Below are 24013 nucleotides of genomic sequence, written 5' to 3' on the forward strand. Positions count from 1 at the left end.
GGAAATGAGCTGAAACAAAGGTTCCTAATGCTATGCCGAGGTGGTGCATGATCACACAGGGAAAAGAACTCCTTCAAGGGACTCTACAGCATATTGTTGATGGTGGGTCCCCAGTAGGATATACTGCACAGAATTTTTTTAATCCCAAATACTTATAAGCCCGTGATCAATATTGTTACCAGTATTGTCAATACGATTTTTTGGAAACTATTACAAGCATGTTGCAAAAGGCAAAAACATTACTTTCCCCAGAATCAGCCTTCCTCCAATTTGGTGCTGGTCCACCAGGATCCTTTATCACAGCAACGGGAACATCGTTGCTTCCTCATTCTTGCCTCCCTGGGGCCTGATTCACAGGAGGCCCTCAGTGAACATCTGCTGGGTTGAAGCAAAGTCCAAAGCACCAGGATTCTCCTCGAATCCCCCAAACTCATTACCTGTGGAACATTCTGGAGGCCTCTGATCTTTGGCACAGCCCCACCCAGTTTTCTGTTTCCTTGGCCCAGGAAGCATCCGGCAGCCAGGGGTCCACTCTGGGAGCTAGAGTTCTCCCCTTCAGCCCCTCCGCTTCAAACCCACACGCCTACCCCCATTGTGCCACGTCAGTCAACATTTACTTTTTACAAAGGAATTTTTCATCATATCTTCCCCAACCCTATTTCAAAGCTTCTTTTTACAAAGAAGGAAACTGAGACTCAGTGAAGTTAAATCATTTGTCAAGAACCCTCTGCTGGTGAATGATGGAGTTCGGTCAAAAATTCTCCGGACAGATATGGGTTGAAATCCACAATTAACCTTGTTTTTCTGAGCAAATTAATTCATTCATTCATTCATTCATTTACTGATTCAAATGTGAGGCACAGAATCAATGCGAGGAAACAGAGGTGAATACAGAATAGAAATACTGTTCTCCTGGGGTAACCAAGGCTCCGTTTCCCCATCTGTCAAAACGGGAAATTTGGAGATCGCATTGTGGCGCAGCAGAAACATCCGACTAGGAACCATGAGGTTGTAGCTTCAATCCCTGGCCTTGCTCAGTGGGTTAAGGATCTGACATTGCTGTGAGCTGTGGTGTAGGTTGCAGACTCGGCTCAGATCCCACGTTGCTGTGAGCTATGGTATAGGCCAGGAGCTGTAGCTCCAATTCGACCCCCAGCCTGGGAACCTCCACCTGCAGTGAGTGCGGACCTAATAAGAAAAAAAAAAAAAAAGGAAATTTAATCAGTCTCTACTTCAAATGAAGGATCACTCAGAGCCTGAAATTAAACAACTCATTACATAGATATAGAATGAGTTTATATTTTATATATATATATATAGAGAGAGAGAGAGAAAGAGAGGGGGAGAGAGAGTATAGATGTGCAGGGTCTATGTAGACATTGGAGGTATAACTCTTCCTAAAACATGCAAGTCCAGAAGTGTTCAAGAAGACTGACCCAGGGCTCTGCCAAGCAATGAGAGGTCTCTCCCAAAGTGTAAGACAGGACAAGGACGATCCACCAGATCCACGTAAATGCCTCGTAGCCTTGACAAGTCCATTCAGAAGGTGTTCTATACTAAAGGATGCAGACTTGCATGATTTTTTTTTTTTCATGTTTGGCTGCCCCGAGGCATATGGAGTTCCCAGGCCAGGGATCGGATCCGAGCCACAGTCTCAACCTAAGCAACTGTACCACAGCAGGAACTGCCAGACTTGAGTGATTTTAAACCCGTGGGTTTTTGAGACAGACAGCTGTGGATTTGCGTCCCAGCCCTGCCATTGACTAGCGGAATAAGTTCCTTCCCTGAGCTGCCTCCAGTGAAAAATAGGTATTATAATAATGAGTACCTCAGAGGATCATTGGGGACATTAAATTAGGTAGGGTATCCAAAATGCTTTCAACAAAACCTCAGACACAGTAAGAACTCAGTAAGGAGCCTGAGTAGTAAGTTGCATTTCTATAGCACCAGAGAAACTTGGGGTTTCTCACTCACACTCAGGACTTCTCCCACACCCAGGGGCGGTGGTGGATGCAGGGGATGGCGATCCAGAAGGGCCCACACCAGTCCCTGGCCCCCCAGCCTGGCACAAGCCTCCCTCTCTGCGGGACTCAGCTCCAGAGAGTACAGCTGGGTGCATCTGGCTGGGGAGATTAAATTATTTTTGAATTCCTAACTGAATGTTCTTTTAATGGAAACTTAATGACAGGCATTGAAATAGATTTCCTCCGTACCCCCTCCCCCCCGCGGCGCCCCCCCCACGCGGCTCTGTGCGCGCTGTTCCCGATAACCTTTATTCCCTACCCCTGGACTTTTATCTCCCCAGTGACAAACAGCCCTTGCTGGACAGAAAGAGGAAATTCCAGTCATTGTTCTCAGACTTCTGGCTTCCAAAATAAAATGCTCTATCTCCCCTGTCAAGCTTTGATTGACATACACTTCCTGTCAAGGGGAGGACCACGGCCCGGGGGCGGGGCCAGGGCCTCATTTGCATGCTGGGCACCGCAGGTTTTCTTTTGTTCTGGACAAGGAAAGAGCCCTCTGGTGCTCTTCACACCGTCACCCATCTGAGGACCCATCTCCCTTTTATGCAAAATCTCCAAGAAAGACACTTCCTCAGCTGTCCCCACAGTCCACCAGGGGAGTTCTTTGCTGTCTGTGGAAACAGACAGACACACGCAAAGCATCTCACTTCTTAGATTTGGCAACTTAGAGAGGATCTTTTCCTTCCACCCCATCTCTCTCTCTCTCTCTCTCTCTCTCTCTCTCTCTCTCTCTCTCTCTCTCTCAATAAATTCTTAAACTGTCTTCCCCATTCTTAACTCTAAATACTGGAGCTTGAGCCAACTTAAGACCTGGAAAATTAAACCATGTTCAGACTCTCCAAGTCCAAACCCCAGAACAACAGAGCTAAATGTAACAATTGAAGGGGAATCAGTACCAAGGGAGATTTCAATATGGTGATGCATCATGGGATGCAGTTTTTCTTGAAAGGGATAAGAAATGTTGAATTGCTTTTAAAATGTAACTAGGGAGTTCCCGTCGTGGCTCAGTTAACGAATCCGACTAAGAACCACGAGGTTGCGGGTTCGATCCCTGCCCTTGCTCAGTGGGTAAAGGATCCGGCATTGCCGTGAGCTGTGCTGTAGGTCGCAGACGCAGCTCGGATCCTGTGCTGCTGTGGCTCTGGTGTAGGCTGGCAGCTACAGCTCCGATTGGAGCCCTAGCCTGGGAACCTCCATGTGTCACGGAAGTGGCCCAAGAAATGGCAAAAAGACCCCCCAAAAAAAAAAATGTAACTAGAATAGTAAGACTTACCTGTCGCAACAGCATCTGGATGGAGTCGGGTCCTACTGGCAACACTGTTAACCACATTGAAATAAAAAGCCTGCCTTTATCACTGGCATTAAATTAGGAGCAAGTTGGCCTTCTGGAACCTTCTGTTTCTCATTTATTTTATTTACTCACTGAGTTTCTATTCCTGTGGCAAATCTCCTCTTTTCAAATGTCCAGGGTTCCTATGCTGCTTTGGAGGTTCCAAGCCACGGCTTAGGACTCTCAGATGGTACCTGCAGGGCCTTGTTTCCTTAGAGCTTTGTTGGATGTAAGTGTGTTAAAGGTTGCTAGAGTTTCACTGGGAATTTGCATGAAAAAGTAGACTCCACGTGGCAGAATGCCTTGATCCCAATGAAGGAATATTTGGAACCAGAAGGTCTTCCATCAAATAATTCAGAAAGGCATGCTTTTCACCAAGATTCCAGTTGTTCAGCTCTCTTCACAATCGAAAGGAACAGATTGCCTGTGATCATTTCACTTCCAGCAATCCCCAGGCATTCTGTTGAGAAGCAGAACAGACCAGAAGACATGTGTTCTGACCCTCTAGTTTATTAAGGAAATACGGAGTCCTAAACCCTCATGACAGTGGGACAGCAAAGAACTCAAGCTCCCTCAAGCTCATTCCCTAATTTCCTTTAGCACTGTCAGCAGGTTAAATAGTGATGCCAACACACCTGCAGACACAGAGTCATCTCCTGTGTGGGCCAGTTTGCCACTGACAGCGCAACTCTGAAACCATTAGACTCCTCACCTCTGTTTGTTGGAAGGGCCAGGGTGTGTGTATGGATCTGTACAAACTCAACCCCAGGCCTGGGAAAACAAAGCCATCAGTACCTACAAGCAAGTGCCAAGACTCACACCATGGTGTTTTGGTGATGAGGCTGCAAAGGAAGGGGCATGTCTGCAGCCAAGGTCATGTCCTCCTGGGGACGCTGGAGTCAACACAACACCTGCCACCACTCCCACCTCTCCCAGGACTGAGTCCACCCTCAGCAAGCCCATTGTCACCAGCTAGTCTGTCACAGTGAATGGGCAATGACTGACACTGCAGGGAAGTACATGCACAGTTTCAGAGCTTTAATGTATTAATCAACAGGCTGGAACATCCTGATTCCTAAGCAGCATTGAGTACCGCCCTCTCCAAATACATTCAAAATAGTAATAAAATAGGTGGGAAACTGGACAAGAGATTCACAGTAAAACCTTCCCCTGCAGATCCATTCTTAGTTATATGGGTCTCTGAGGAAGATGTGGTGTTGGGATCGGAGGAAGGGAGAGCCAGCAGCTTCCTCACTGGGGGATCCCCTTCCCTTTCACTCTTCTCCATACCCTCAGCCTGAATACAGCAGATGCACTTTCTCAGGTGCACTGGCAGTATGTTCTCTTCTAAACTGACTTGACACCTGCAAACTCCTTGTTGCCTTTTTGGAAGATCAGAAAAAAACTCTTTTAACAGATTTGTAGCTCCTTCTCCCATCTACCACAAACTGGAAGAGCTCTTACCCCCATTTTCAAATCAAACATTCTGTCTTGCAGGAAGGTGCTCATTGAGATTCTAGAGTGGTAGTTTAGCTTCTGTCTAAATGTACCGTGCGAGCTCACTTGGGCCAAAACCCAGCTTAGCTGCAGGGTCTGGATAAGCCGTAGAACAGGCTGGACTCAGCACTCCGCTCCATTTTGCATAGGCAGCGATGTGGAGTCTGTGAACTGAGCCTTTCCTTGCTTCCCTGGAAACACAGCAGGACCCAGACTAAGGTGAAAGCTCCAACAACCAGGGTTAGAGAAGGTCAGAGCCTCACAAATGTCCATTATGTAGCAGTCTTTTCTGTCTTTGATTGGTTCATCTCCTCCAACTTAGGACACAATGTTTCCTCCAATAAAAGCCAATGCTGAAAGAAGAGCGGCTTCTTTCTTATCAATAGAATCAAAATAAGAATATGGCTTTTCCCAGATCCCACCTAAAGCTCACAACTTCTTCAGGGAGACACTTAAAAAGACCTCATTTGCCCCATCCAAGAGTCTTTGGACGGTTTTATTTGTTCCCATTAACACTGCCTGACTTCAAATAGTCCTATTCAAGATGTTCTGTGAGTTCCTATGACTTCCATTTCCAGTTTCCTATCAACCCAGTACACGCTCTCATGCAGTTGCTTTGCAGAGCTATGTCTTGTAGCATCAGGGTTAAGGGGTCCAGGGGCACCATGCCAGGAGACCTTAGGGGCTCTTGTCCTACTTTCATGCCCCCCAAATCGCTGATTGTTTCATAATGCTTCTAGTCACTAGGAATCTTCATGATTTTGCTTTACTCCTGTTGAAAAGCCACTGTTACATTTTGGTATCATCTGTTTCGTTGATTTCTGACAAAATGAAGTTGGGGTTGTCATAGCCTCTCTTCATTCTGGCTCGAGCATCTTTCTCATTATAAAGGCACATGGCACAGTGAGGTGTCTCCACTTCCACCGTCTTGCTAAAGTTATGGAAATCCACTCGATATTTGCCTTCCTTGGTCTTAGACACAATGGGAGCGAAACGGTAGCCCCAGAGCACCTCTTCTGGGACATAGGATGTCCGGACTTGGCAGGTAGCACTGGTTGATTCCACCGTGCCGTCTAAAAACACCACTAATTCAAAGTCCTGTTGGGGAAGGGTTTCTGCTGCCATGTGGAAGAAGGGGCTGGTGTGATCAATAATGTGGTAAATTGTCAATGGAGAGATGAAGAACAGGTTTTCATTCCCCGCATCAACCACAAAGTTGATATTGATCTGGTCCAAAATAATGGTCTCTCCTTCGGGGGTGATGGTGGTCTTCAGAAGCTTTCCATATATGTGACTGCCAATTAGGAGGCTCTTCCGAAGATTAGCCACTCGGATCAGGAGACAAAGCTTCCCACCCCGCTTACTGATCACTGCATTCTTGCTGAAAGTGATGGTCTTGGCACGTTTTTTAGGTCTGGAGATCTTGGCTAAAATGGCACCACACATGAAAGAATTGATGATGACTCCAAGGATAGACTGGAAGATAAGCAGAAAAATGGCAGTGCCGCATTGTTCCGTCACACACCTAAATCCATAGCCGATGGTCACCTGCGTTTCCAGAGAAAACAGAAAGGCTGAGGTCAAGCCATTAATGTGTTCCACACAGGGCGTGTGGTTGGCGGGAGGATGGAACTCCGGGAGATCTTTGTGAATGTAAGCGACGGCATACCACAAAAGACCAAAGAAGAACCAGCTCCCCAAGAAGGCTGTGATGAAGATGGTCATTTTGTATCTCCATTTGAGGTCCAGCACGGTTGTCCAGATGTCCACAAAGAATATCAACCTTGACTGTGCCTCCACGTTGCCAAACTCAATGTTGCACCTTCCATCTTTGGAGACCAGCCTCGCTCTTCGCCGAGAATGCCCCCAAATTCGAGTGATAAACCATTTCCGAACTCGTTTGAACATTCTTTCGGTCAACACCCGGATCTGAAAACACACCAAAGGAGAACAAAACAGAACAAAATTATGTGTATAGCACTAGTGAACTAAGTGACTTACATAAAGAGCTTGCTATCTATGTAAATGCCATTTAATACAATCTGGGTGACTGACCAGATGGGCAAGCTGATACTTTATTCTGGGTACCACAATGCTATTTTGGATAGGGAGTTTCTAATTCAAAACCCATATTGCTTAGAGATAAAGAGGTAAAATAATTACAGAGTGATAGAGTTCTAAGGAATGTGTGAGAGAGCATATATTGAAGTGTTTCTTGACCTTGGTCACATCCGACCTTAAAAATGTTCATGACGACCAATTATGACCTGTGCCATGATTTCTTTGATAGCAGTCTTTAAGTCAACTCTCCTTTTTTCTTTAATAAATTTAGCCTGAAGCTAAGCAAAAGTGTCTGTGAAAGCAGAAGCTTAATGCACTATTTACATTTTTGTTAATATATAGGAATAAATAACTATGAGAAAAAGGATCATCATTATGCTACCTAAATCTTCTTGTGTATTGGTACTGATAACGCACATAGTAAGAGAAATTATAATCCTGATAGCTAACAGGCACGTGAAAAGATGCTCAACATTGCTAATTATTACAGAAATGCAAATCAAAATTACATTGAGGTACCACCTCACACCAGTCAGAATGGCCATCATCAAAAAGTCTACAGGAGTTCCTGCTGTGGCGCAATGGGATCAGCAGCATCTCTGGAGGGCTGGAAGCGAGTTCAGACTCCAGCTCAGCACACAATGGGTTAAGGATCCTGTGTTGCAGCAGCTGCAGCTGGGATCTATTCCCTGCCCCAGGAACTCCATATGCCATGGACGGTTAAAAAAAAAAAGTTCCAAAATAATAAATGCTGGAGAGGGCAGATAGAAATAAGAACACTCCTGCACTGCTGGTGGGAACGTAAATTGGTGCAACCACTACTGAAAACCATATGGAGGTTCCTTAAAAAACTAAAAGTAGAGCTACTAGGTGATCCAGCAATCCCACTCCTGGGCATATATTCATAGAAAACCATAATTTAAAAAATACATGCACCCCAATGTTCACTGCAGCACTATTTACAGTAGCCAAGACATGGAAGTAACCTAAATGTCCATTGACAGAGGAATGGATAAAAGAAGGTGTAGTACATATATACAATGGAGTATTATTCAGCCATAAAAAAGAATGAAATAATGCCATTTGCAGCAACATGGATGGACCTAGAGATTAGCATAATAAGCTAAGTCAGAAGACAAAGACAAATGTTATATAATATCACTTACATGTGGAATCTAAAGATACAAATGAACTTATTTACAAAAAAGAAATAGACTCACAGACGTAGAAAACAAACTTAAGGTTACCAAAGGGGAAAAGGGAGGGAGGATAAATTAGGTTTATGAGATTAACCTATACACACTACTATATATAAAACAGGTAAACAAGGACCTACTGTATAACACAGAGAACTATATTCAGTATCTTGTAATAACCTATAAGGAAAAAGAATCTGAAAAAGAATATATATTTATATATATAACTAAATATATATGTATATATAAATCTCCTTGCTGTACAGTTGAAACTAACACATTATAAATTAAGTATACTTCAATTTAAAAATAAAATAAATCACCATTATTCCCTTTCCAAAAACAGAGAGCGCAATTATAACCCAATTCAGTTCTTTCATGTGTCAAATGAAGGAATTGAGAACATTTAATGACATACGCAAAGTCAGGTACCTAACCAGTGGTAGGCTGACAACTAAGTCATAAGGTTCCCTGCTTCCAGGTCAGAAGAACCACTATCTCTCTTGCATCTCAGTTATTACATTTTATATTCTTTTTTTTTTTTTTTCTTATCTTTTTGTCTTTTCTGGGGCCGCACCTGTGGCATATAGAGGTTCCCAGGCTAGGGGTCGAATGGGAGCTGTAGCTGCCGGCCTCCGCCACAGCCATAGCAACACGGGATCCACGTGGCGTCTGCGACCTACACCACAGCTCATGGGGACGCCAGATCCTTAACCCACTGAGCAAGGCCAGGGATCAAACCTGCAACCTCATGGTTCTTAGTCGGATTCCTCCCACATTTTACCCTAAAGTCAAATTTCTCTGAAACATTTGAAGACAAGCATTGATCAACTTCCTTCTATTTTTCTTTTTTTCTTTTTTCTTTTAAATGTGCCACACTATGCAGAGCAAAGCTCCTTAGAACTGTTCAGTCCCATCACAAGATCTCAGAAGCTTTCTCAATAGATCACAAGCTCGTCCCTACTCTCTCTCCATGGGAAGCTAAGATTCCCAGAAGGAACAGTATGACAATCACCATCAGAATCCCCCACTTCCTTCCTGGCTTCCAATCTGAAGGACAGGAGCCTCTGATGTAAAGAATCCTGCACCAAAAAAAAAGAAAGAAAGAAAGAAAAGAAAGGGAGTTCCCGTCGTGGCACAGTGGTTAACGAAACCGACTAGCATCCATGACGACTGGGGTTTGATCCCTGGCCTCTCTCAGTGGGTTAAGGATCTGGCATTGCCGTGAGCTGTGGTCTAGTCCACAGGTGTGGTTTGGATCTGGCATTGCTGTGGCTGTGGCATAGGCCGGGCAGCTACAGCTCCGATTAGACCCCTAACCTGGGAACCTCCATACACTGCGGGTATGGCCCTAAAAAGACAAAAAAAAAAAAAAAAATCCTGCGTAAGGAAAGAACCATGTTTTACTCTCTCCTCTACCCCAGCTGCTAGCACAGACCATGGGCACTTACTATTTCTTCAATAAATGTAAGTGGAATAATTCAATGAGTGGCTTAAATCCTTCAAAACACTAGCTGATCAATGATCTCACTGATGACATTGCGATTTCCATTTTAATGTAACAAAACTGAAAGGATTTCCTCCTAAACAGTCAACAGTGGAGTTCCTGTTGTGGTTCAGTGTTTAACAAACCCGACTAGTATCCATTAGGACTCGGGTTCGATCCCGGGCCTTGTTCTGTGGGTTAAGGATCTGGCATTGCCATGAGCTGTGGTGTAGGTCATAGATGCAGCTTGGATGCCGCGTTGCTGTGGCTGTGGCTGTGGCCGGCAGCTGTAGCTCTGATTCGACCCCTAGCCTGGGAACCTCCATATGCCACAGGTGCGGCCCTCAAAAGACAAAAATAAATAAATAAATAAACAGCCAACAGTGATGAACCCCCAGGGTCAGAAACACTACAAAGCCTCCTCCCCGAGGTGTGCCTGCCGTGGTTAGCAATGTCTTCATGGTATTTTTAATCAAATGCAAACATGTTTCTAAAATAGATTTCAAAATCCCCCTTCACAAATCTGTTTATTCATGCAAACTAGGAAGCGAAACCGACTTAGTGATAAATATTAAACAAAAGTGGTATTCCACAGCATCTTTAGCCCATGACCTTCAACCAGGTGAAAACACGAGACGCCGACCCCAAGCAGGAGGAGTGCGGAGAAAACCACAGCTGTGGCGATGTGAAAATGTGAGGCTAGGTTCTAAAGATGTAAATAAAAAAAGAAAGAAAATGTTAGCAAGAGAGCAAACAGCAGGGCACCCACTCAGAAGGCCCTGCCGTCGTCCCATCCAACCCTCATTGACCTCAAATCCCCAAAGAGTATTAGGGGAGGGTCCCAAGTGGGGCTCGACAAAGGAAACGGCCTCTTCCTTCCCCAAACTCTCCCCATTCTCTGCACACATGTCTTTCACCTCCATCCATCCACTGGGGACTCTCGCCATTTCCCAGGTTCGTAGACGCTCATGCTGGTGGAAAAGCTCTTCCCAGGGTAGATCACACCTAAAACAGTAACTTCTAAAGTCAGTGTGTATCATGTGAACCCACATCTTCTTTGTCATACACTATAATTCCAGAGGTGGCTCCTGACACACCACGTCTGAGTTTTTCTCCCCTACTCCTCATGTCATCCAGTCCCACTTACCTTCATGCCAGTTTTGAAGATAAAGAGTATTTCTGTAGAGTGCATGAGTACCCCCAATATGTCTCATAGACGAGCTGGGGTTTCCATGCCTGTACTACTAAGAAACTATCTGCCTGACCTTGCCAAGAGCTGAAACAAAAGCGACCAGCTTAGAAAGCTCTCCCCTGCTCATCCGCACTTACCAACGTCTTAAACATTTTCTGACCCGAAGCATCCACAACTGGGAAAAGCAAGGAAGCAGTGTTGGGAGTTGGTCTCTGCACGCAGGCTGATTTCTTTTAAACCCAGCCTAATTTATTGTGGGCTTTGGCCAGTGGACTGATGCTAATGTGTATTAGCCTGAAACGTTAATTGGATAGTGGAGTCGTGCGGTTTAAATCAAGGCAGTTGGTGGTTCCCAGACCAAGCCCCAAGCTGAATATGTATTTTTTTTCCCCAGACCTCACATGGCCTTGAATACCGTCATGCTAAGACATGACAAACCACCAGCTGAGGTCCCCGGGCAGCAGGCATGGGTTCTGTTCTGGCGTTTCCCTCCTCTCCTTTGCCACGCTCGACGGCTCTCTTGCTCCGTCCGAATAACTCTCACCAGAAACAATTAGTTATCATCAATCTCCCAGCCTATTCCCAGAAGCACGCTGAGATTTCCAAGTGTTCACAAAGATACAGGAGACTATATAGACATGGATAAGTATAAGTCCATATTTGTAAGATGAAAATAAGATCACACCAGGAAGAAACGAGATACCTTGTTAATCTCTCTATACAACGTCCCTGTTACGTAAGAAACGGAGATATAAAGGCAGCTTTTATTGTTGGATTTGTTTTCTAAAATCTGGCGTGTACTGAAGGTATTTTGTCCATGTACTGGGCTAGCCAGTGCTGTTGATGTATTTATTCAAAGAGTGAGAAGAATTAAACCTAGAGAATGCAAGAATACAGGATAAATTCATCCTCTGACCAAACCCATCATTCACACGGCAGACCCATTATAACACAGTCCATATCCTGCTTTGCTTAGACAATGGCCTTTAATCCCACCACACACAGAGCCAATATGTATTTTTTGAACTATTAGGTGAGTAGAGATTGGCCCTTTTGTCTGGGTTATGTAAGCAGCACAGTTTTTAGGTTACTTTCTATTGAAATCAGTAAATCTTAATAGCAAGCATCGAGCTGTACATTAGCTAATATTTACCAAAATCTTCTTAATGGTCTCGCAAAGCAAGTGGATTATATTATTGCCATTTTTTTCTTTTCTTTCTTTCTTTTCTTTTTTTTTTTTTTTTTTTGGTAAACAGTCCATTCTCAAAAAATAGACTTTGTAAAGTTTCCAAATATTGAGGGTATGCTTATTGTGTAGGTTCTCAGAGACAGAGAGAGCTCACTGTTAAATGGGGAAGTGAGTTCAGCAAACTGAGCAATTACAAAGTGGTGTGGTTTGTGTTAATACCCAGAGGAACATCCCCACTCAAAGATCTCTGCGAACCTGAGAAAACACCCCCTCAGACAGAAAACTCACTTTTGGGTCCATTCATGTATTTATCCATCATTAAGCAACAGGGATGGTTTGAAGTGGCACATGTGCTAGACCTCGGGGCTGCAATCTTATACCTAATGGGCACAGTCTCTGTGGTCGCGAAGAAGCTTCTAGTCCAGGGTGGAGGCAGGAGATGCAAAGGAGCTGATGCAAAGAAGCAGAGGCAGTGTGATACCTGCCAGGGTAGAAGACCTTGAAAGAGCTCTGGAAGCATCTTTTCTGAGAGGCAGAGAAGGGCCGTGGAAGCCAAAGCCTGGAGATGGTCTTAGAGCCACCCTGTAGATATGTGGTGAATGATGGCAAATAAAGTAGAGAATGCTTGAGTAAAAGCCAGGAGTTGGTGAGCACTTGCAAGGCTCCCCCTCTATCAGAAGGTTTGGAAGAGACATTTCTGGGCACTGTGAGTGTAACTGTGTGGGTGACCAAGATAGGGGTGTGAAGGGGTGGAGGGAATTTCTGGGTGAACAGGTGTCAGAGGGCTGGGGGGCCGTGGTGAGACCCTGGCTGGACAGGCAAGCCAGGGCCGGTGCACTCTGCCCCATGAGAAGTTTTCATCTAGACCTAGAGGAGAAACTGATGCCAGGAACACAGAGCTAGTTCTGCCTCAGGGGCAACTCATGATCTAAAGTCTAAATCCTCTTCCTTTGAACAGCCCCTCATATTCTTGAAAATAAACACATTTTTCTCCTGAATTTCCTTTTCTCCATAAAAATGCATGCTTCGTGTGCATACAACATTCATGTTAACCAAACCCAGCCCCCCTTCTTTTCAAGGGAGGTGCTTAGAGTTTGCGCTCATTGATGGTTTTTTGTTTTGTTTTGTTTTTTTTCTTTTTAGGGCTGCACTGGTGGCATATGGAAGTTCCCAGGCTAGGGGTCGAATCGGAGCTGCAACTTCTGGCCCACACCACAGCCACAGCAACACTGGATTCGAGCCTCATTGGCAACCTATTCCGAAGCTTAGCAACACCTGATCCTTGACCCACTGAGCAAAGCCAGGGATTGAACCCACATCCTCATGGAGATTAGCTGGGTTGTTAGCCCACCAAACCACAAGGTGAACACTTCATCGATGATATTTAAAGAACTAGGACCGAGGCCCTTCTTTGGCAGGCAGCCTCCTGAGAACAAGCCAATAGGAACTGGGGTTCCTGGGGGCAGCCCTTACCACACAGCTTCCCTCCAACCCACAGCGCTGCCCAGCCACTGCACCTGAGAGAGGACAGGGCTTTTATTATGTCTTATTTAGAATTACAAAGACTGGAGTTCCCATCGCAGTGCAGCAGAAATGAATCCAACTAGGAAACTTGAGGTTGTGGGTTCAATCCCTGGCCTCGCCCAGTGGTTTGAGGATCCGGTATTGCCGTGAGCTGTGGTGTAGGTTGCCAGCGCAGCTCAGATCTGGTGTTGCTGTGGCTGTGATGTAGGCTGGCAGCTATAGCTCTGATTAGACCCCTAGCCTGGGAACCTCCTTATGCTGTGGGTGCGGCCCTAAAAAACCAAACAAACAAAAAACAAAGACTATTTTTTCTCTAGATCGATGAAAAAGCAGTTACTCTAGTCTGCCCTTTAGGCAGCTCACACCCAGCTTAGTTCCCTCAGGGCATCTCTGAGTCATCCTTGTGGGTTAAAGTAGAAAATAGGAGTTAATGGGGCTGAGAGCAGAAGTCAAATGATTTTCTGTGGTGCCTCTGCAGTGGAAATGGAGAAGAGATTCAAGCATCCATGAAAAGGGGCTGCAGTGTCTCAGGCCACCAGACAATTACCTTAAGCAACATTTTCTGAGGACCTACCATCCAAGGACATGGAAGGTGACCAGGTCTCTGCCTTCTTACTGGAATCAAGCAAACTCTGTACTTACTGAACTTACTATGTGCCAAGCGCTACACTAGAAAACAAAAGAGGTAACAGGCCCAGCTATCAAGCTACTTAAGGATAAGTAGTAATTCAGTCATTATCCAATAATTGCAAAGCAGCAGCTTCTCTGCCCTGAAGGGGGTGAAGATGGGAATTTAAAGCAGGAGACAGGACAGGCCCAGGGTCAGGCTCAGACTCTTTAGCACACCTTTGCTCAGGCGCTAAACAAATGCATCTAACCGATTCTACAGAGGACTTCCCCTTTTCTCTGTAAACGGCCTTGAGCAATTGGAGGAAGGCCATAGGCAGGATTTGCAAACACTCAGCACCCCAAAAGCAATCCGTTAGCCAGCGCCTGGGCAATGCTTTTCATATCAGGCCCTATGGTAGACAGAAGGCATTTCCCGTCTATTCAATATTCCAAGAAAAGTCACCACCGATGTCTTTAGCTCACTTGGGGTTAGCTTGGGTTCTGCTTACACAGAACTGGCAAGGCCATTGGACACAATTTTTCCTGGTCTCATGGGCACATCAAAGGGCCTCTGAACCTCAGGGCTCTTCCAGGCTAGCTCTGGGAATGGACTTTAGGAATATTCCACTTTCCCCGGGGGGGTGAGCATTCTCACAGGCCCTTCCCCTGTGAAGCCACAGGTGTGCTGGCATCCGGGGCAGGAAAGCATCATGGGCTTTCCTGGGTGCCTGGTTCCTTCCAAAGAAGAGGGTTTGGGAACAGAAGCCAGGGAGTCACGAGGTCTGGGGATTTTGGTGCTCCCATGAGGCAAAGGGGCTTCTGCAGGCATCTCTGGAGCACCAGGAGTGCTGTAACTACAGAGACCTGCCATGTGTGGGGGATCAAGATGGGGTGGGAACTCTGGTCCAGGGTGCTCCTGTCACAGGTACTAACCAAAGGCAGCAAACAGAGTGGAAGGAGCTCCAGCGTGGGTGAATGTAGATGCGGACTTGAACTCCAGCCTGTCACTTACTGGCCAGACGACCTGAGCAAGCCACTTAGGCTTCCTGAGCCTCAGCTTCCTCACCTGTGGCATGGCTGTAACAAGCTACTTTCCAAGGCCATAATATGTTTTAAATGCAACCGCAAATGTAGAGTTCCTAGAACACAGCAATTGGGCAATACACAGCAGCAACTCTTATTATTAGTTCACAGATTTATAAAATTGGGCAGAAACTTAACCAGGCCTCACCAGCCAGGCCACTTGGGGTCTGCTCTGTGGAGTCCAATGGGCCATGCGGAAGGTGACAGCCAGGCATCGGAAAAGGCTCCTGAGAGAGGGCGACAAAGCTTCTGATAACACGTCCATGTTTATGAGCTGTACTGACTTCAGAGCCTGTCCTCCGCTGTGGACTAGAAGGCCCGAGAGAGAGCCAAACACGTTTTGCTTAAAGGATTTTTCCTTCATCAGGGCAGAAGTCTTGTCTTGAAGCGGTGAGACCAGGATAGAGCCAGAGAATTTACCTTGACAAGGCTGAACACAGGCTTCTTCTCTCACCACAGGCATTAACTAGCTTTGGATGGTATCACAGACAATCTAGAGATGCCCGTTGTAAAGGAAAAAGCAGCCACCAATATCTGGGAGCCCACCTGGCCCCACCTGTAGGTCTCGATGTTGGCAGGGGCTGTGCTGGGGCTCATAGCTGGGCCTGGGTGTTTTGTTGAACACCGTTTCACAGCACATCAGCTTCGGACGAGGCCCCTCCATGATCACATCTGAACACAGACAAAAGTATGAACATTGTCCCACCTGAGGCAGAATCCTAACTCAGGTAGTCTGTGTAGGATCCTGGGCTCTGATGCATTCTTTGATATGGCTATTGATTAACATTTGTGGTTTAAGGGCTCCAGGGAGTAACATCCCCACAGGCCTTGTTTACTATAGGGAGTTACCTACGCCCAGATGGACATTAATATCTAACACACTCCACAAATGATGGAAAAGGAATGAGAGGAAAGGTGATTCAGTCTAAAGGAAGAGAAGGGCAAAGAAGCCATAAAACTTATGGGATATTTCCACCCCTAAGATCCCCATTGGACAAGGACTGATATGGGTAATTGAGCAAGGCCAATGGGAAAAACCTGCATCTTTCTGGACCCCACATTGGTACCCCCTTTAAGGGATAACAACCCCTATATGACAAGGGGGGGGGTGCTCTTCTCCTTCCTCCTAGCAGCCCTGGGAGCTATTTGCTTTCCTATAATAAGGACTGTGCTTGCTTGCTGCCTGTGTGTTTGAGAAGTTCATTCTTCGGCTGCGTGAACAAGAACCCGGATTCTGGTAACATCTTTCCGGCATGACAGCCACCCAATGCCCTCCTCTCCTGGTTTACCAGTCACAGCTTTAACCTCCCACGAGTCTTCTTTCCTCTTAGGTCATGAGCTTTATCAACATACTCAATCGTAGCAGTGCCCCCACTTCCTGACGTCTAACCCAGAGCAGAGCATCGTTTCCTTAAATCTCCCAGATCACCTAGAACGTGCCCAAATCCTACTTATGGGCTTTCTAACACTCCCCAACAACGCTCCCCACAATTCTGCATCCTCACTAGCTACACGAAGCCAACCTGTTCAACTACAGAGTTGCTCCTTTGACTGGAAGGGACTGTGGTCCCCAAAGAGTAGAAAAGCCCACAGAAGAAGAGGTGGAACTGAGAGGTCATCAAGTCATTTCCCAACCAATTGGTGAGACCCCATTTCATTCCATTGGAATCACACCCATTGTTTGCTTTTGCATCAAGATGTGAAAATGAAGGACCAAATTTCAATACAGAAGCGTTATTCGAAGAAGTTGAAATGTTCAAATTCAGGTTTTAAATTCTATCTATCTAACTCGTTTCCTAGGACCCTTGTTCAGCCTGAGATGATTCTACTCTCCCCACAAAGACCTGTATCACTTCCTGGCACCTGGATGGGGACACAGCAGGAAGGATCAGGAGCTGTGCATTTCCGCCAGGACAGCCTGCCAGGGAAGTCCGTAAGGCTGGACCCAAGCCAGGTGTCCACAGGGCAACAGCCGTCGTTGGGGGCAGCAGGCCTTTGCTGGGGACTCAGAAACCTGTGCTTTGGAAGCTGACACTAATTCTATGCGCATTTCCAATATTGTTTCCCTGTTGTTCTTCAAAGTTGTTTTTTAAAATATTTTTGAAAAACGCTAGCATGTCTCAGCTCTGCAAAGAAGGACCTAAAGGGGTCCTTTCCTCTCCTCCTGGTTCAGAGTTTTGAAGGGAAGGCTGCACGTCCCTGGGGTCTCTGAGGAGTGGTGACTGCAGTGAGAGAGCCCGGCAGGACAAGAGAAACACACAGCCACAGGGTCACGTCTTCTTGCTCTTATTCTAGAGATTTTCTAAGGAGTCTCTCTTCTAGCCTTCAGGGAGTTCTGTGCTTTAATTACCAAAGGAAGGCATTGCTTTACTGGGTGTGAGTAGACTGAGCCAGAGTTAAGGCGATAAACCAGGGTAAAGGTGAAGATGTGTGGCTCAGAATGACTGAAGAGAAACCCAGGGCTGAGAAAAGCCTCTGCAGGGTGTGAACTGGCGATGGAGACTTGAGGGAGGGCCTCGGAGCCTGCTCCCAGCTGCACCAGAGGGGCTGCATCCCGTGTGAACAGCGCCCTCTAGAGCCCAGTGCAAATGGTGCCCCCAGAGCACAGAGTCTGGGGCAGGAAGCCTTCAGTTTCCCCCTGAAGGCACAAGGGGGAAATCTCTTGCAGCCTGGGCTGTCCACTGGCTTATTTACTGAGAAATCAGTGAGGACGGGAAGCCACTTGCCTCTGTCTGAAGAGGTGCGGGAGATGATTTTCAAAGTTTCATATATGACCGGAATTTGCAGCGGTCCAAGAGCTGCTGGACTGGGGATTCCAATTGCTGGGCTTGGAAGTTCCCGTCATGGCTCAGGAGTTAACAAACCTGACTAAGATCCATGAGGATGTGGGTTCCATCCCTGGCCTTGCTCAGTGGGTTAAGGATCTGGCATTGCCATGAGCTTTGGTGTAGGTCACAGACACAGCTCAGATCTGGCATTGCTGTGGCTGTGGCACAGGCTGGTAGCTGTAGCTCTGATTCGACCCCTAGCCTGGGAACTGGGAACTTCCATATACCATGGGAATGGCCCAAACAAAAAACAAAAAACAAAAAATTGTTGGGCTTGGAATCTGCCATGTCGCCTTTGCCCGGCTCAGGACTGGGGCAAAAACACAGGAGGGAAGATGCCTAGTAATTCACAACAGACAAGGTTATTGTCCAGAGGGAGAAGACAGGTCCCTAGAGCATCCCAGGTGAAATTCCATTCAGTGTCTCCTGGGATGAGAAGGGACCCCCCACAAAGGAAAGAATGGAAGGGTTAGTTCTCAGACCTACACCTTCCACTCAGGCCAGACTTCCTGGGGGTCACTTTCCTAACTGTTGAATTCTAGTTTCTGATGAACCTACAACTGAAAATTAAATTAACACAAGGATTCAAAGCCGTTTCCAGTCTCGTGGCCTTTTATTCTCATTGCTATTCCAAAGAAATTATTACAATGAAAAAAATCATTGCACAAGTCTAGCTATATATAACTATATAATCTTATACTGAAGCCAAAACCAATATATGGTGTTCGCAAAAGATAGTATGTGGATGGGAATTGTCTGCATATGTGATAGAGGCACTAAGGTATTAGATATTTAAAGGAATCCATTACTGAATTCTTTTCTTTTCTTTCTTTCTTTTTTTTTTTTTTTTTTTTTTTTGTCTTTTTGCCATTTCTAGGGCCGCTCCCGCGGCATGTGGAGGTTCCCAAGCTAAGGGTCTAATCGGAGCTGTACCCACTGGCCTACACCAGAGCCACAGCAACGTGGGATCTGAGCCGCATTTGCGACCTACACCACAGTTCACGGCAACGCCAGATCCTCAACCCACTGAGCAAGGCCAGGGACCGAACCCGCAACCTCATGGTTCCTAGTCAGATTCTTTAACCACTGCGCCATGACGGGAGTTCCTGAATTATTTTCTAAAGTGAAGAATCATTTTTGGAATTCCCGTCGTGGTACAGCAGAAACGAATCTAACTAGGAACCATGAGGCTGTGGCTTCGATCAGTGGGTTAAGGATCTGGTGTTGCCGTGAGCTATGGTGTAGGTCGAAGACTCGGCTGGGATCTGGCATTGCTGTGGCTGTGGTGTAGGCTGGCGGCACTTAGACCCCTAGCCTGGGAACCTTCATATGCCTCAGGTGCAGCCCTAATAAGACAAAGGACCAAAACAACCACAACAACAATCATTTTTGCACTGAATGAATGAGCCACTGTCATTGTCTGTGATGCCTTCAATTCTGGGCTTCGCTACACCAATGTGTGGGTTGCAATAGCATCATGCCTCCCAGAAAGGCGACGAGAAGGACCAGGCTCTCACCGTGGGCAGGGGACCAGCTACTGAGCCTACGCTCCCTTTGCTGTAATAGCTCTTTGCTCTGCCCCCTGGAGCTTCTGAGGGTCAATGATTACCGGCTTTGGCTGGGTTCTGCTGAGCCACTGGGGGTGACATTAATGGGGCGGCACATCACCACCGGCCCATGACCAAAAGCTTTCTGGGAAAGCCCTGGAGGCAGAGGGAAGCAGAGCCAGCAGTCCCGGTGACCTTGTTGTTCCATCCCATAGAGCCCCCCTTGGGCCCGTGCTGAATTCCTCTGGGGTTCTTCTTGTCACCCCAGGCGACGCCCTCAGAGTGGGAACATGGCTGCAGAAACGTCCCACCTGACCCCTCAAAGGCTAATGAAATACTCCAGCGACTGTCTTGAGCTGCCCTTGATGGGTCTCAGGTCAGCCCTGAGATGCAGGACAGGAGGCTGAGCAGAGAAAGGAGGGCATCCCCCAGACTCAGCCAGGCCTGGGAGGTGGGGGTGGCGTGGGGAGTCCCTGCCCCGGAGAGGGGCCCCCAAGCCCATGGTAGCCCTGCTGACTCACTTTCCCATGCCTGCCCCCACTTTTTCGTTACTGCTGTGTACAATGACCTGGAAAAAGTGACGTGAATTCCTCTTTACTTCCTCTTCTTTGCCCTTCTCTCCTCATCAAACCAAATCACAAGATTTTCCATCTCAGAAACGTTGCTTCACCTCCCTGAGCTGCAGTTTTCCCTAACAAAGTGGTGATTATCGTACCTGTTTGTTGCTAAGGGGATTCAATGGAAAAGGCACCCATCCACACAAAAACCTGTCTGCAGATGTGGAGAGCAGCATTGTTTGCCACAGCCAGCAAGTGGAAAAAACCCAAATGTCAACTTGCAGAAGAGTCGAGAAATAAAATGGGGTTTGTCCATATAATGGGATATTATTCAACCATCAGAAAGGAGTGAAGTGGTGATAGATGCTATGATGTGGAAGAACCTTGAAAGCATTGCGCTAAGTGAAAGAAGCCAGGTCTGGTCATGTTCCATTTGTACAAATATCTAGAAGAGACAAATCTATAGAGAGAGAAAATTAGGTTGGTAGTGCCCAGTGGAGGGGGGAGGGGAAAATGGGGAGTGACTGTTAATGGGTAGAGTTTGTTTTGGAAGTGATGGAAAATTTCTTTCTTTCTTTCTTTCTTTCTTTCTTTCTTTCTTTCTTTCTTTCTTTCTTTCTTTCTTTCTTCCTTCCTTCCTTCCTTCCTTCCTTCCTTCCTTCCTTCCTTCCTTCCTTTCTTTCTTTCTTTCTTTCTTTCTTTCTTTCTTTCTTTCTTTCTTTCTTTCTTTCTTTCTTTCTTCTTATTGCTTTTTAGGGCCACATCCACTAGCATATGGAAGCTCCCAGGCTAGGGGTCGAATCAGAGCTACAGCTGCCGGCCTATGCCACAGCCACAGCCACACCAGATTGGAGCCATGTCTGCGACCTACACCACAGCTCACAGCAATGCTGGATCCTTAACCCACTGAGTAAGGCCAGGGATCAAACCCGCAACCTCATTGGATTCCTTTTCAATGAGCCACAATGGAAACTCCGGAAAATTTCCAATGCTGGTAGTGATGACAGTTGTCTAGCTTTGTGCCTATATGGAAAAATATCACTATTGTGAGCTTTAAATGGGTATTTTGAATAGCATGGGAATCACATTGTATTATACTATATTATATTACATTATATTTTATATTATATTACATTATATTATATTATATATCAATAAAGCTGGTACAGGAAAACTCCAGTCAAGGACCTCTTGCATGGCAGGGATTCAGCAAACTCCTCCCATCCTCATCACACCTCTTCATTTCTTAATCCCCTTGTCTTCCCCTTCTCTTCCTCCTTCCTCCTCTGGCTCCGGGCAGAAATACCACCCCCGACCCTTGTGAACCCTCGTCTGAACTTGGTCCCCTCCTCCTTTAGTAGGTGGCCACTGTGATTCTGGAAGCACCACATCCAATTATTTCCTTGGTCACCAGAGCCTGGAGCACACACAGTAGGATGTTTCTGCTCATCCTCACCCTCAACACGAGCTCTACCAGCAAAGGTGACACTGGCTCCTCCAGCATCTGTGGGACAAACCCTGGGGACCGGGCAGAGCAGCTGAGGCAGAGCGTGGTGCTGCCCTGCCCTCTGCCCTCCCCTGGTCTCCAAGGGACCAAGACTCACACATACTGTGACCCTGACCTGGCAGCTCTGGGTGAAGCCCCTCACCCCGCACACAGGGCTGGAGGTCGGGCTAAAGTCCCGGGCTTGGGAGCCAGGTCTGCATTCCCCAAAGCTTGGCAGGCTATGTGACAGGATGCCTGCAGGTGGGGTGGGGGTTCCCAGGGCCTTGGCCTCTGCCCACTGCACCAAGGTCCACCCCACCTGCTCTGCCCCCCCGCACACATACACACTCACGGGAGCTCAGTTCGGTTCTCTCCCCCTCCTTTTCCTTCCCTTGGTACTTTTTTTTTTTTTTTTTTTTTTTTGTCTTTTTGCCATTTCTTGGGCCACTCTTGCGGCATATGGAGGTTCCCAGGCTAGGGATTGAATCAGAGCTGTAGCTGCCGGCCTACACCAGAGCCACAGCAATGCGGGATCTGAGCCACATCTGCAACCTACACCACAGCTCACAGCAACGCCGGATCCTTAACCCACTGAGAAAGGCCAGGGATCGAACCTGCAACCTCATGGTTCCTAGTCAGATTCATTAACCACTGTGCCATGACAGGAACTCCCCTTGGTACATTTTTAATTTTTATTTTGTCTCAAAGTTTGTGCCTTGCCCATAGCCCTTGTTCTGTTCCTGGAGTCAGTAACATTACTCATGCAATTCTTATTTAAAACAGGCTCTCTGGAGAGCCAGCAACCGCAGGGATTAGCCAGAATCCTGAGGGACCATTTAAATTCCTCCTTACCCCACATCCACATCCCCCCAAACACAGAGGAGGGAGAAGGGGGTGTGAAGCATGATTGCGATGGGGGGGGCAGGGTCTTTGCTGCTTCCTTGTTGACAGATAGGAGGTCTCTCAAGGGAGTGACAGAAAACCACTCACTGTGCATTCCCAGAGGTTGGCCTGGCCCTGTTCTCAAGGACAGGGCTGGATTTCGGTGTGTGCCACCTGAACATGGGACACGATCAAGAGCAAGAACACACCCAGCCACCCCTCTCTATTTTCAGTTGCCCACCTTAAAAATATCTGGATTAATATAGATCATGATGACCTATTTGATGACACATCATCAGGACCAAACTTGGATCTTCATAAATAAATGATGTTTGGCCGGGGGAGAAACTAAAGTATAACAATGAGTTTTAATTCCTCCCCCAAAAGAAAAAAGAGACCAGTTTACCTAGAGAGTGTGTGCAGGGGCCCCAGGCCGTGAAACACGTGGTCTGGAGTCGGCCTTGAATCCCAGCTCGGCTGCTGACTGATGCGTGTCTAGGTGGACTCACCTGCCTTTTCACGGAGCTAATTTCCCAATGTAACCAATGAAACCTGGAAAAAACCGAAACCAAAGGAAGTCACTAAGGAAAGCTTAGCAGCACGACAACGACCCTGGAGCGCATTGAGAGTTGTGTTTGCTTTTTTCCTTTCCTTCCTTCCTTCTTTCCTTCCTTCCTTTCTTCCTCTCTGTCTTGCTGCTCTGCCCAGACTAAATTGTAGAGCCAAAGCCACTCTTTTCTGGTTTACTTTTCTTATCCATCCACACTCCCAATAACTGTACCCATTTTCAGCGATGGGTCATCACTTGGTCCTGGCACAGTGCCCCTTACTCAGGCTCCCCTGCACTGCCCTGGGCCAGATGGAGAGGAGAAGACGGAAGGAGGTCCACTAGGAATTTCGAAGAGATGGACACCTGGGCTCAGCCTGGTCCCAAAGGCTAGCTCTCTTGTCCCTGAAGGGAGCGGGTGTCCCAGCTGTGGGCAGTGCTAAGACAGAGAACACCACTGCAGAAGGCCAGTGGGTAGGGTTGGCAAAGCAAAGATGGGGGTTCAACAGGTGTCACGAAGGTGTGGAAGGGCAGGCTGTAAGGTGGTGTGGACTCGGTTTCAACCTCACTCCTTCCACTTGTCAACAGGTAAATGACTTTTCTTCTCTGGACCTGAGTGTTCTCCATGAAAATGGAGATAAGCATGGGTGAGATGGGAATCAGTATAAGAACACACAGCAGCAGGTCCAGCACATGGAACCCTCAGTGAGGTCAGCCTCCTTCCGTGCTTGGCAAAGCTGAGGAGACTTAATGAAGAGACAGCCAGAGGTTGAGTTGGCACTTGGGGAATCATTTGAATTCCCAGGTCTGCATTTGAGCAGGCGGCTGGCTGTCCTGTCAGGACCAAGGATGGACTCAGAAATGCCCATATGGGATGCAGAGGAAATGCAGGGATGGCCATGTGGTCCTGCCTGGAGGAGATGCCAGGTCAGGGGACATATTCTTCCACCTCTGTTAACCCTGTCCTCTTGGCTC

At 46.9% G+C, this 24013-nt stretch overlaps 1 protein-coding gene across 6 annotated transcripts in view; it reads right to left on the minus strand.

Moving 5' to 3' along the window:
• Window positions 1–3407: 3407 nt before the first annotated feature.
• Window positions 3408–24013, minus strand: part of KCNJ1 (potassium inwardly rectifying channel subfamily J member 1) — a 34739-nt gene continuing 14133 nt past the window's right edge. Inside the window, exons 2-4 of one of the 6 annotated variants that reach the window (XR_014815575.1) lie at window positions 22898–23043; window positions 4819–6780; window positions 3408–3814 (exon numbers count right to left, since the gene is read on the minus strand). Coding sequence is in view for 4 of the 6 variants with exons in the window: in XM_084976627.1 (XP_084832753.1) it covers window positions 5641–6780; window positions 23001–23043 (1183 nt within the window). In the remaining 2 variants the exon portion in view is untranslated. Of the gene's footprint in view, window positions 3815–4371; window positions 6781–10923; window positions 11091–22897; window positions 23044–24013 lie in introns of those variants that run through there. The other 5 variants (XR_014815576.1, XM_084976627.1, XM_084976629.1 and 2 more) reach the window with 5 other exon arrangements.

This window comes from Sus scrofa, chromosome 9 (genome assembly GCF_054392235.1).
Source record: "Sus scrofa isolate SSC_HxYL_T2T_F1_AM1 chromosome 9, Sscrofa_HxYL_maternal_Yorkshire_Landrace_v2.0, whole genome shotgun sequence".
In the NCBI taxonomy this organism is placed as follows: Eukaryota; Metazoa; Chordata; class Mammalia; order Artiodactyla; family Suidae; genus Sus; species Sus scrofa.